The sequence below is a fragment of the Dermacentor andersoni genome, chromosome 1 (assembly GCF_023375885.2).
Source record: "Dermacentor andersoni chromosome 1, qqDerAnde1_hic_scaffold, whole genome shotgun sequence".
NCBI classification, from domain to species: domain Eukaryota; kingdom Metazoa; phylum Arthropoda; class Arachnida; order Ixodida; family Ixodidae; genus Dermacentor; species Dermacentor andersoni.
The window spans coordinates 308,276,938-308,288,311 of record NC_092814.1 but is presented as its reverse complement, the minus strand read 5'-3'; the positions used below and the strand labels follow the sequence as shown (position 1 = coordinate 308,288,311).

The 11,374-nt window shown below is 45.9% G+C and overlaps 1 protein-coding gene across 1 annotated transcript in view; it reads right to left on the bottom strand.

Annotated features, from left to right (window-relative positions):
- Nucleotides 1-509: 509 nt before the first annotated feature.
- LOC126548167 (xaa-Arg dipeptidase-like) overlaps nt 510-11,374 on the bottom strand; it is a gene marked incomplete at its 5' end in the record, with an annotated part of 28,675 nt that continues 17,810 nt past the window's right edge. The window contains 3 exons of the mRNA XM_050196293.3: nt 510-848; nt 4,173-4,415; nt 10,946-11,087. Coding sequence (XP_050052250.2) covers nt 529-848; nt 4,173-4,415; nt 10,946-11,087 — 705 coding nt within the window. The remainder of the gene's footprint in view (nt 849-4,172; nt 4,416-10,945; nt 11,088-11,374) is intronic.

The following is an 11,374-nucleotide window of genomic DNA, read 5'->3' as shown; positions in this document are numbered from 1 at the left end:
CATAGAATAAGGCATAAGGCATCGCTACAAAATAGCGGCCCAGTGCGTCGAGGCCCTCTCGACCGAATAGAGAGCTTTAGATTAAAAAAAAGCAAGCGGTCTGCTTACGCAAGCCGCTTGCGTCTTCTAACCTAAAACTCTCCAATGAGACCGTGGCTGCCATCGAGCGGAGAAGGTAAAAGGGCTGCACTTAAACTAAATAAAAGTTTGGCTCGCAACGCCGCCGGAGAGTTGCGGCAATATGGAGCAACAAGCTTCCTTGAGCAGGCCATATCGCGCACCTACTCGAGTCCATCGCGCATGCGCTGCATTCCTCCGACCGTGACACGACTAACTGGATTGCCAATCCGCTCCGCGGAGGAGCATGACGTGGCCCAGTGTCAGCAAATCAAGCAGCACCTAGGGAACGCTCGTCGACGCTCAGCCATGGTGTCACGCTCGTCAGCGAAATTTGAGTCAGCGGATCGGCCCGTAGTGCGAATCCAGCTTAAAGCGTTAAAACGTATGCGTAGCGGCTTCAACTCTCATTTATGACAGAGCAGATCGCAGCTCCTCTTCCGACGGTAGTTGTAGAGCGGCAAACTCCCGCTTCGCCTCGCGCAGCAGCTCGGCGTCCGTGAGCAGATCGAGCGCCGTCAGTGCCAGGACTTTGGCCACCCTCAACGTGGGCGGCTGCGAGTCCGCGGCGTTGGCTACGGTGGCGAAACCTCGCGTGTGGTTCCCCGATCCCTTAGCGGTGGGAACGGCGAACATCGGGTGGATGGCGGGCACCCGGTACGACACGTTGCCGCAGTCCGTGGCACCTCCCGAAGGCGGCAGGTTCTTGACGTCATCCAGGAAGGACACGCCTATTGTGCGGAACAGGGTGGCAGAGCGGTGTATAAAACTGGTATTCACAAGAGATCAGATAGATAGATAGATAGATAGATAGATAGATAGATAGATAGATAGATAGATAGATAGATAGATAGATAGATAGATAGATAGATAGATAGATAGATAGATAGATAGATAGATAGATAGATAGATAGATAGATAGATAGATAGATAGATAGATAGATAGATAGATAGATTAGATAGATAGATAGATAGATAGATAGATAGATAGATAGATAGATAGATAGATAGATAGATAGATAGATAGATAGATAGATAGATAGATAGATAGATCTTGCGACAGATGTCACCACCGTACCTATGTAATCAAAATAAAATAAAAAATAAAATTAAATTATGAGGTTTCACGTGTCAAAATCACGATCTTAGGCACTCCGTAGTGGGGGACTCCGGAATAATTTTGACTACCTGGGGTTCTTTAACGTGCACCTAAATCTAAGTAAACAAGTGTTTTTGCATTTAGCCCCCATCGATATGCGGCTGCCGTGGTCGAGATTTGATGCCGCGGCCTCGTGCTTAGCAGCACAACACCAAAGCCCCAAAACAACCACGGCGGATTAAAATCAATTCAACTTGCCTATATGCATGCGGCCTATATTTCATATTGGATGTATTCCTTTTGCCTCCCTTTACCTCCATTTTTGTTCGGCCCCTTTTCTAGCTTGCATTGGCAGTTGGGCTCACAATGCGAGGACACCTTATAACACGGTGTGGGAATCTTCGAAATTTTGAATAGGAATCGAATAGTCCCTGCTACTTAAATAGTATTCCATGCGTGACATAACTATTCGAAGGTGACGCATATTCATTTCTGTCGAATATGTAAGGGTATAAAAACACTTATCGGAGTCTTGAGGAAGACCGAAGAATTTTAAATGTGAGGACTCTTCTGAATGATTCGTCCTGCAGAATTGAGCAGCAGTATTGTTGCGCTTGGGCACCAGTCCCTGATTGAACACATGGGAGCAGATAACTTCTGCTCAATAATTCCCAGTCAATCAATCAAAATGACTCATTTTTCGGCAGCCTAAGTGCGAATTTGTTCCGACTTGCTATATGGCCAGTCCCACTACGTTTACATTCCTTTAAAGCAATGCTGCGCTGTAGTGCCGCACTTCTCTCAAAGTATTGAGAACGAGGATTTTGAGTAAATACTGCAACATCTGCTATAATCAATGCGCGTGATTCTCTGCGGTCTACAGACTCAGGCCGGTAAAAGTGCTGTGCGGGTGCTTGCCGTACTGGTGCCGCTTATCGCAGCTCTTTACGAACAAAAGGATGGATAGACAGTTGGGCGAGTTGGTACGGTAACATGATTTTGGCTTCTAGCGCGAAGTGAAACACGGACACAGAAAGGAGCGCTCGTCCTGTCTGCTCCTTTCTGTGTCCGTGTTTCACTTCGCGCTAGAAGCCAAAATCTTTACGAACAGTAAAGACTTTTGTCGACGCCTGTGCTGCTCCCGATGGAGAAGCCCACGCAGCAGCCTCTTCTTTAGACCTTTGTTTCTGAAGTTTCGTTTGATTAGCGACCCCAGCCAAAGATACGGAACCCGGTGGCTTCTTGGATTACAATTCTGAAGGACACTTCTTTGTAACTTTCCTGACAATCAGCAGAATGCTAAACTTGCATTCACCGCTGTGCACGCCTCTTCTATGTCACCATCGCCACCTTTATATCCCCATCACTCCCCCGCCTCCCCTTTCTGTGCAGAGTTTCGAAGATATAAGCGGGCGCACTGCTTCGCTTTGCGTCGGCTGAAGTAGCATTCGTGACGGATACCTTCGCGCCACCCTGCGCACCCTAGAGGAACGAGAAGCCGCTTACGGAGGCGCGCCGCACGTTGCCGGAAGCGAATGCGTGCAAGAACGCACGAATGCGTAACCATTACCGCTTCTACCCTACAACTGTGACCCGCCGTGGTTGCTTATATAGTGGCTATGGTGTTGGACTGCTGAGCATGAGGTCGCGGGATCGAATCCCGGCCACGGCGGCCGCATTTCGATGGGGGCGAAAACACCCGTGTACCTAGATTTAGGTGCACGTTAAAGAGCCCCAGGTGGTCGAAATTTCCGGGGTCCTCCACTACGGCGTGCCTCATAATCAGGAAGGGGTTTTGGCACCTAAAACCCCATAATTTTTTTTTAACCCTACAACTGTGCGATCGGCTTACCGAAATGGTCCCGCGCGAGTGTGGAGGGATTAGGGAGGCCGAGCTTTCACAGTGCAACTTCTTGGAGGTAGCGCGTGACTCAGGTGGTGAAAAAAAAAAGATAGGGTTGTCAGAAACAACATTGTTAATTCCACCATGCAGGAGTGAGATAGTAATGCAACGCGTGCCGGCAAAAAGCTCGACAATTATCACCCGATTTGGGCGTGCGAGGGGAAATAGAGGGGACTGTAGTGCTCGTACCATGCACAACAGCGCTCCGCGAAATTTGATTTCAAGTTGGAAGTCCGCAAAAAACCGCAGTCATCCACTAAGCAGCAGAGTGCTGGCTGGGCCGACAGCAGCGAAATGTTTGCTGACAACGGCACGTCGACAATCCTGACGCCGTCGACAGCGGAACTGCTCAAACGTTTATGATTGGACTGGTCGGTGATTTATGCTTTAGTAAGCGACCAGAGTAAAGGCAGACAACCTTGGGCATAAACGAGACAAAGACAGCGCTCGTATTTCTAAGATGCTCAAACGTCTCCCACTGCAAGCTGGCCTCCGCTACAGTGCTACGACCAGCTATGATCGCTATGGGTCCACAACAACAAATACCACAGAACACTGCTTCAATTCCTAGAGAGTTATACATGCATATAAATTACGCCAAAGTTTATGCCTTAAAGCAAGACATCATCACAATAAAAAAAAAAATGCGTCTGGCAGAGTCAGGATGAGTTACTGGGACAGACTCCAGTAAAGCTAACGAACCTTGACAAATATACTCGTCTCAGTGTGAAAATTTGTTGTTTTCTTATTCTACTTGCGGAACGATTGATTGATTGATTGATTGATTGATTGATTGATTGATTGATTGATTGATTGATTGATTGATTGATTGATTGTAGATGAGAAATGCTGACAAGTACACTATGTTGCTGGCTTCTCGACAAGCCTCAGTGGCTAAATAAATGAGGGATGACCGACACGAACATTTCAGCTACTTTCAGTTCGCTACCAAACGCGGGACAGGCGCTTGCAGTTTGGCACGAAACACGGCTCATATCACTTGCAACTGAGCACAATCAGCCATACTCAACACAGCACGGCGAGAGATCATACCGAATGCGTGGGCGTGCTTTCGGTAGGTTTCCGCGATGGCAGCATTGTGCACGAGGTCCATGTACGGCAACTTCTTCTCCAAGTCCAGGGAGCAGCCCGTGGCGTCTGCCGCTGCTCTGAAGCAGGGCTCCACCTTCCGCAGGAGCTGGGCCAGTTCCTCGGCACTCGGGGCCCGAACGGTGAAGCACATCTCCGTCTCCTCGGGGATCACGTTCGGGCACTTGCCGCCTTCAGTGATGACGCCTGCACGGCCGATGTCGGAGGTGTACAGTTCCTACGCTTTCCTATGGACCGCCTAATGCACAAAAGCTCCGCAATTATGCAAGAAGCGGCCATTCATGTACAGGGTGTCCCAGCTAACTTTAGCCAGAGTTTAAAAATATGCGAATGCCACGTAGCTGGACAGAACCATGGTAATGCTGTTTGCCGTCGCTTGGAAATACTCGGGTTACTTTCTGCATTCCGCCTGATTAGATAGTTAGTCTTCATTAATCAACTTATCAAATATTGTAATTAGAAGAAAAGTGTCAGTTAGAAAATTGTAGAGCTACATGAAAAACTCACGATACACATTTATGTTGCTCAATACGTGCTTTATCAAAGTGTTTTTCCGAGCCTGAAGCAAGCCCGCAAACGCACGCAAAGTGGATGAATGGATGAATGGTTTATTTCATCTCGAGTACAATTTCAAGAAAGGTGCAGGGGCAAAAGGCGCACAGCGCCTGACAGGGGCCCCTGTACCCACAATGTACGCTTTTATTATACATTATTTAGTGGTAGTTGATTGGCAGTGAGCGGACACACATAACGTTACATATTTTAACACAATGTACACGAGTTTACACAAACTGAGAACAGAATTGACAAAATTATTGGGTTACAGTATGTTTACTAATATATACCGTGAAATAAAAATGTTCCCCTTAACCCCTCGTCCCCTTTCCTCTCCCGGCCCACAAGCAGTAAAGTACAGGTTATACATGTAAATTACCATAGTACACTAAAGTGCAGCATATAACCGTGAACATGTATGTATGCACGTAAAACAGAAAAAAAGAAAAAAAGCGGGTCATAATATATTTATCTTGCAACAATCCCTCTCTCAAACACTGTGTTAGTAACAATTCCTTCACATGGTTGTTGAAGGCGTGTCTAGTCATAATGAAATCAATGTTATATTCTAGTTTATTTAGGATTGTTAGTACTTGGTTCCTAGTTGTTTGTTTACGATAATTGGTCCTTGTGTTTAGGGTCCGTTTTCTTTTTAGTCTCATTTCGTAAGGAACTTCATTGATGTTTTCGTGTATATATAGTGCATTCTTATATATACACTGCAGTCGTTTAAAATCATAAACGTCGTTAGCTTTAAGCATTCGGTATTTAAAAAATAATGGTAGTGTGCTTAGTTCATAACATGGTCTCTGATAATTTTCATAAATGCGAAATATTTTCTTTTGTAGAATAATGAGCCTGTTGTAGTTAGTTTTTGTTGTGGTACCCCATACCAATATGCCGTACGATAATCTGGAGTAGAACAGTGAAGTATATAAGTTTTGTTTCAGCCAGATAGGCATTAAGCGTGCAATTTCATACAAGCATCCAACAGATCGGGAGAGTTCGGTAGCTAAATTATTAATGTTTACATTCCATGAAAGGTGTTCTTGGAACCAAACACCAAGAAACTTTTGCTCCTTAACCCTGGTTATTTGTTGCCCTTCAAAAGTTAAAACTATTTCCCTATTTAGCGGTTTGTTAATTGCACGAAATATTATGTACTTTGTTTTCGCTGTGTTAAGCTGCAGCCTATTTTCCCGGAGCCAGGGCGCGAGGGACGCAAGGTATGCGTTGGCCCTTCTTTCTAAATCTGTTAGATGTGTGAACTTGAAAAAGATGTTAATATCATCGGCATACATAATAAGTTCAGGAGAGTTGGGTATAGTTACAATGTCATTAATGTAAACAAGAAATAAAAACGGTCCTAATATTGACCCCTGTGGAACTCCTTGTGTTAACTTTAGCTGTGATGATGTGGTGTCTTTTATTTGCACGATTTGATAGCGGTCACTCAAGTAGCTTTTAATGAGCTCTAGTACAACTCCCCGCACACCATATCTAGACAGTTTGTGCAGTAGGATTTCGTATTTTATTGAGTCAAATGCTTTCTTTATGTCTAGAAATAAACCAAGAGTTAACTTTTTACTGTCAATGTTTGTAAGTATGCTATCTTTAATACGGCACAACGCTTTAATACGGCACAACATCTGTTTTTTTGAAATCCATATTGGCTACTAGACAAGATTTTGTGTTTATCAAAGAAAAAAAAAAGAAATCAGCCTTTGGTTAAACACACTTTCAAATATTTTCGACAAAATGGGGAGCACCGATATCGGTCGGTAATTTGATAAATTATTTCTATCGCCTCCTTTAAATATAGCTCTTACTCGTGCTATCTTAAGTTTATGTGGGAAAACACCAGTTGTTAGCATGAGATTAATAATGTGAGCAATAATAATAGCAATTGTCCCCGAAGCAGTGCTGCGAGCGACCAGTCGCGACAACTTTGGGTGCATTTGCCTGCATTTGTACACTGCTATGTTGTACTTGCACCCTGCTGAAATCCCTTTGGGGATTGCAGTATCTGTAAATAAAAAATTTATCTTAATTGCGATGCATGTGCCACAGCATTCGTGTGCTACTATTAACCATACAGTGCAAAAGAACGGCAGGAACTGTCCACCTCCAGCGCTCGCATCCTCGATCAAAGCATTCACTTCAGGGAAAAGCAACTGCCAGCTCCATGCACTCTTTAATGACGGGACTATGCTATCGATTCGAGCCAGTGCCGCATCGCGTGCGTATGGGGCCGTATCCTGGCCGGTGACTTTCAGGTGACACCGCTTTCAGCGGATATTAATTGGCTAAACCAAGGGGGAAAACTAGGGGTGTCGCTACTGCGACGCGGCGTGCCCGACGAGACCCGAGCGATCAATCCAGATTATGCGGCTCCGGTGTGTGGCAAACTTACAGAGGCCCAACGCACTGTCTACGTACGAAGATTTATTGCCCACTGGCCTACTCCTGTGACCTCACGTAGAACGTGATGCCTCCGGTGGAAATAAAGGTTGCTCCACGTCCGCGGCCAAATGCCGTGTTTGGCGCTGGCTAGCACTCCCACAGCTAACCGTGCACACCTACGCAGATACTCACGGACGGTATTTACAGCAGTACTGGCGTGACATTTTTAACTCGTCACTTTTTTTTTGCAGTAAATGAAAGTAGGGGACATCTAAACTCCCTCCCTCCCCCTCCCCCCTCCCCTACCCCCCCCCCCTCAAAAAAAAAAAAAAAAAAAAAGAAGAAGAGACACTTGGAGGAAGCCGCGGAGTGTCCTAAATAATGTTCTATAATAGCCTGTTAATAACCACTGCCGTCGACTGTGTCGTAACGTCGTGATACGGAAGGTGGCCGCATGGGAGCGGTACACTGCGACTGTTTTGACGCCGTTTATTGCATGCGAAAACCGCGTGTAAGGAAAACATGTAATGCCATTATTCCTTATATCGTAGCAACAGTACATTTTTGCCGAAAGTTGTGCGTCACCTATCTTGAAACCGGTGCCATCTTCAGAATTTTCTAAGTCCATATGCCTTGCACACTCACTAGGTACAGTTAGGATATTGAAATATGTGCTGTGAAGTAATAAATTAAGGTTAATTAGTGTAATTTTGTTAATTATTCAATCAAGCATTCTGATTCCTCGTAGAAATAAGGACCGCCTCGTCGAGTAATTTAGCTCAATGACTGTAATTGTGCTATCTGTTACAGGCAATTTGTTTATTTAGGTGCCGCAAAAGAACAATATATATATATATATATATATATATATATATATATATATATATATATATATATATATATATATCTTCATCGTCATCAAGATATATATCTTCGTCTTCATCCATGCATGTTTTTAAAAGGGAACAATTCACTAAGAGCTCTGCGTCCAACAGTTACTGCTAGGCTGTATATATTAGTGGAGCCTTACTGGAAGGCTCCGAATTATTTCAGATGAACGATTCTACAGCCGTGCACCTATTTCAGAGCACACGGGCTCTCGAGGTTGTTGCTCAATCTTTATTATTAACGATAATAATCACGTTACGTATAATATATATTAAGTATTACGTATATATATTACGTATTATATATATATGACGCGAGCAGGAGGTTGCGGACGTAAAACGACAGGGTCACCCGAACACTACCTTTGGTTCTTCGTCTTATCTTTATTTATTTATTTCAAGTACTGCAGACCATGTTGGTCCTTGGGACACAGTCAATCATTTTACAAAATCAGAAATAGCAAGCACATTCAAAAAATATTAGCAGAGAAATAAAAACAAAAACAAACAAGCAAAATCAATCAAACAATGACAAGCATAGAAAAACCAAACCAAAATCTCATGAAACAAGGAGCTGACATTGCAATGGTGTTGCAATATTACTGGCCTGAAAAAATATGAGAAGGTAAGGCATTCCAATCAGATACAGTTCTAGGGAAAAATCTATTTTTAAATGTGTTAGTGCGGGCGAAAATTCCTCTCCTTTCAGCTACAGTCCATCTGTACACCGTTGCGTATTCCGCCTTCCCGAATTCAACGAACGAATGCAACGTTTTGCAATAAAGAAAGGTCGCCAAACACACCTTCAGCACCCCATCTCAGGACTGCTCCCACCCCAAGGACTCCTGCGACAACGCTGTGCGCAACGACGAAAAGGACAAGGACACTTTCCCGGCATACCGGACCGACAGAGACGTCGCCTTAACCAATCAGTCCACCGAACGTTCGAACAGGAGACCCCGCATGTCTACAAGTCGCCATGGCATCTGATGCAACTTTCCTTCATCGGGGCATGCGTATGTCGTCCGGAGTGCAACAGCCAGCCTCGGCCACCTGAGCTCTTCTGGACGCCACCGGACTGCCGCACAATTCTCGGAGTTTGTAAGGAGCTTAAAGTCAAAACATTGTAGTAATTGTACTTTCTCATATTTTTATTTATGACCTCTAGGCTCCCTCTCATTTAGTTTGTTGTGCGCGCTCTTGGGGGAAGGGGAATGTGTAACGGTAGACAGAACGGTGTGTGAAAGAAATGGACGAACTCGAAGGGACCATGAAAATTTGTTCGTGCCATCAAAAGTTCGTCTTATCAGAAGAATAATCGGCAACATGACCACCTGCATCCAAATATCTTACTTCAAAACGGTAAATGAAGTAAACTTAAAACGGGCGAAAATGCAGAAAAGGCATTTACCTAGCTGAACTTAACACACAGCTGTTTTCAAGTGCTACTTTTGCTTAGTTTCATACAGTCCGTGATGGCTGTTATGCGTTTCTGTGCAAATCAGCGTGCAGCCCCAAACAATGTCATCGCACCTAATGACCTTAAAAATCCTTCTGTGCCTTGTGCTGCTGAAAAAAAAAAGTTTGCTAGGGAGTTAAAGCAGGCACCTGCCGCCTCACAGGTCATTGGTGCAGGCTCAGAGCTAGAGAAAGTACGAAGGTACGCGCTGAGCGCGTGGCAAAGCAGTGCCAGCTAGAGGAAAGTCTAGGTGACGTAGAGAGAAGTGGGGAAGGAGAAACGAGGTGAAGCGTGGCGGAGGAGTAAGTTAGGCGGAAGCACGCTGGGTTGATCTCCTCTGGCAGTTGCTACAGGTTTCGTTTGCGATACGGACGTATGCCGGGTTTGTCTTGTTATAACACCGTCCTCGCGTGCCATACGCTGTGTGTGCGAGTGAAAGCTTGTGGTGGTGAGCGGACGATGGCGGCGCACTCTCGCATGCGCAGAGCAGGAAAGGGCGAGGAGAGCGCGACGTCTTCCGTCGCGCGAATGGCAGCTGGTAGGGGGGGAAGAGGGTGTTGTACCTCGGCCGCGCACGGTCGCGCAGGATTTATCTTGAACGCGATCTGCTTTGGGGGCACAGTCTAGGTGGGCCCATGGCTAGCAGTTTTGCGTGCGCTGTGTTCTCGCCACTCAGTTTGCGTTGAAGCGATAGCGAGAAGGTCACTTCGCTCGCTGCTGCTGTCGAGATTCGTCACGCCAGCGTTCTGACAGCGAGCGTCCGCGGTCACCGACTGTGATATGTTCATGTGTGCCTGAGCGCACTCGCACCATGCTTGTTAATTTAGTTAGTAAGCGAATGTTTACAAGGGGGCGTTCTACTCGAGCGGCTGCTGCGTATAGCGCGGCCACGCGAGCCCTGTCTTGAATACGATCTGCAATGAGAACAGTCTAGGCGCACCGAGGGCCGATAGCTTCGTATGTGCTATAGCACCCATACGCTTGCGCGTCGCCATAGTTAGCGAAATGAAACGTCACTGTCGCTTTTTGTTTCCTCTTCTTGTTTTCGCCTCTGTCCAAGGGCGACATGCGCTGCAGGCCTCCAGCACCCTAGGTGCCTTGATGCACGTGCCCCCGGGCGCTGCGCATCGAGGCACCCTAGCCTCCATGATCGGTAGCGAGGGCGGTCACTCCGAATGTTCGTCTTAACCTAAGAGCACGTCTGAGGCGGTTCGTCTTAAGCTGATTTTTTCGCCCATTGAGTCTATGGAAAACAAAACAAACGTTCCCATGTTGTTCGTTGGATGCGAGCATTCGGCCTAACCGAGTTCGCTTTAACGAGAGTTCACTGTATACACGTGGGATTTATGAGTTGTTATCCAGTAGACGCTCATTTTTGTGGTTGAAGTGCATGAACGAGGCGCTACATGTACCATGAATCCTAGTGGTCGGCTTCAGCTGCAGTCGGAGGAGGCTGATGTTGACGTACGAAGCGACAGCAGCGTCGAGGGCGCTCACTCCCTCCCACGGCCATGCTCCGGCATGGGCTGTTTTGCCTTTGAAGCGGAGTGACAGCTGCAGCGGGTTAAACAAAATGAAATAGCTGAGGACAGTTCGCTACCTAGAGACGCTGCTTTAGCTGAGGCCTTATCTCTGACCACGCTATTCGAATGCATAAAAAACGCACTGAGGCACCCTTGCGGCAAACGACGCACTGATCCGAACGACATTTGCCACGTTTTAAGGAAGGAGTCTTATTCGTACCAGTACTGGTCGCAAAATATTAGTTTAAACAGTTACATATTTCTAATAGGTTTTCCAAAATAATAAAACATTTGAAAAATATTCGTAAAAAAATTTTC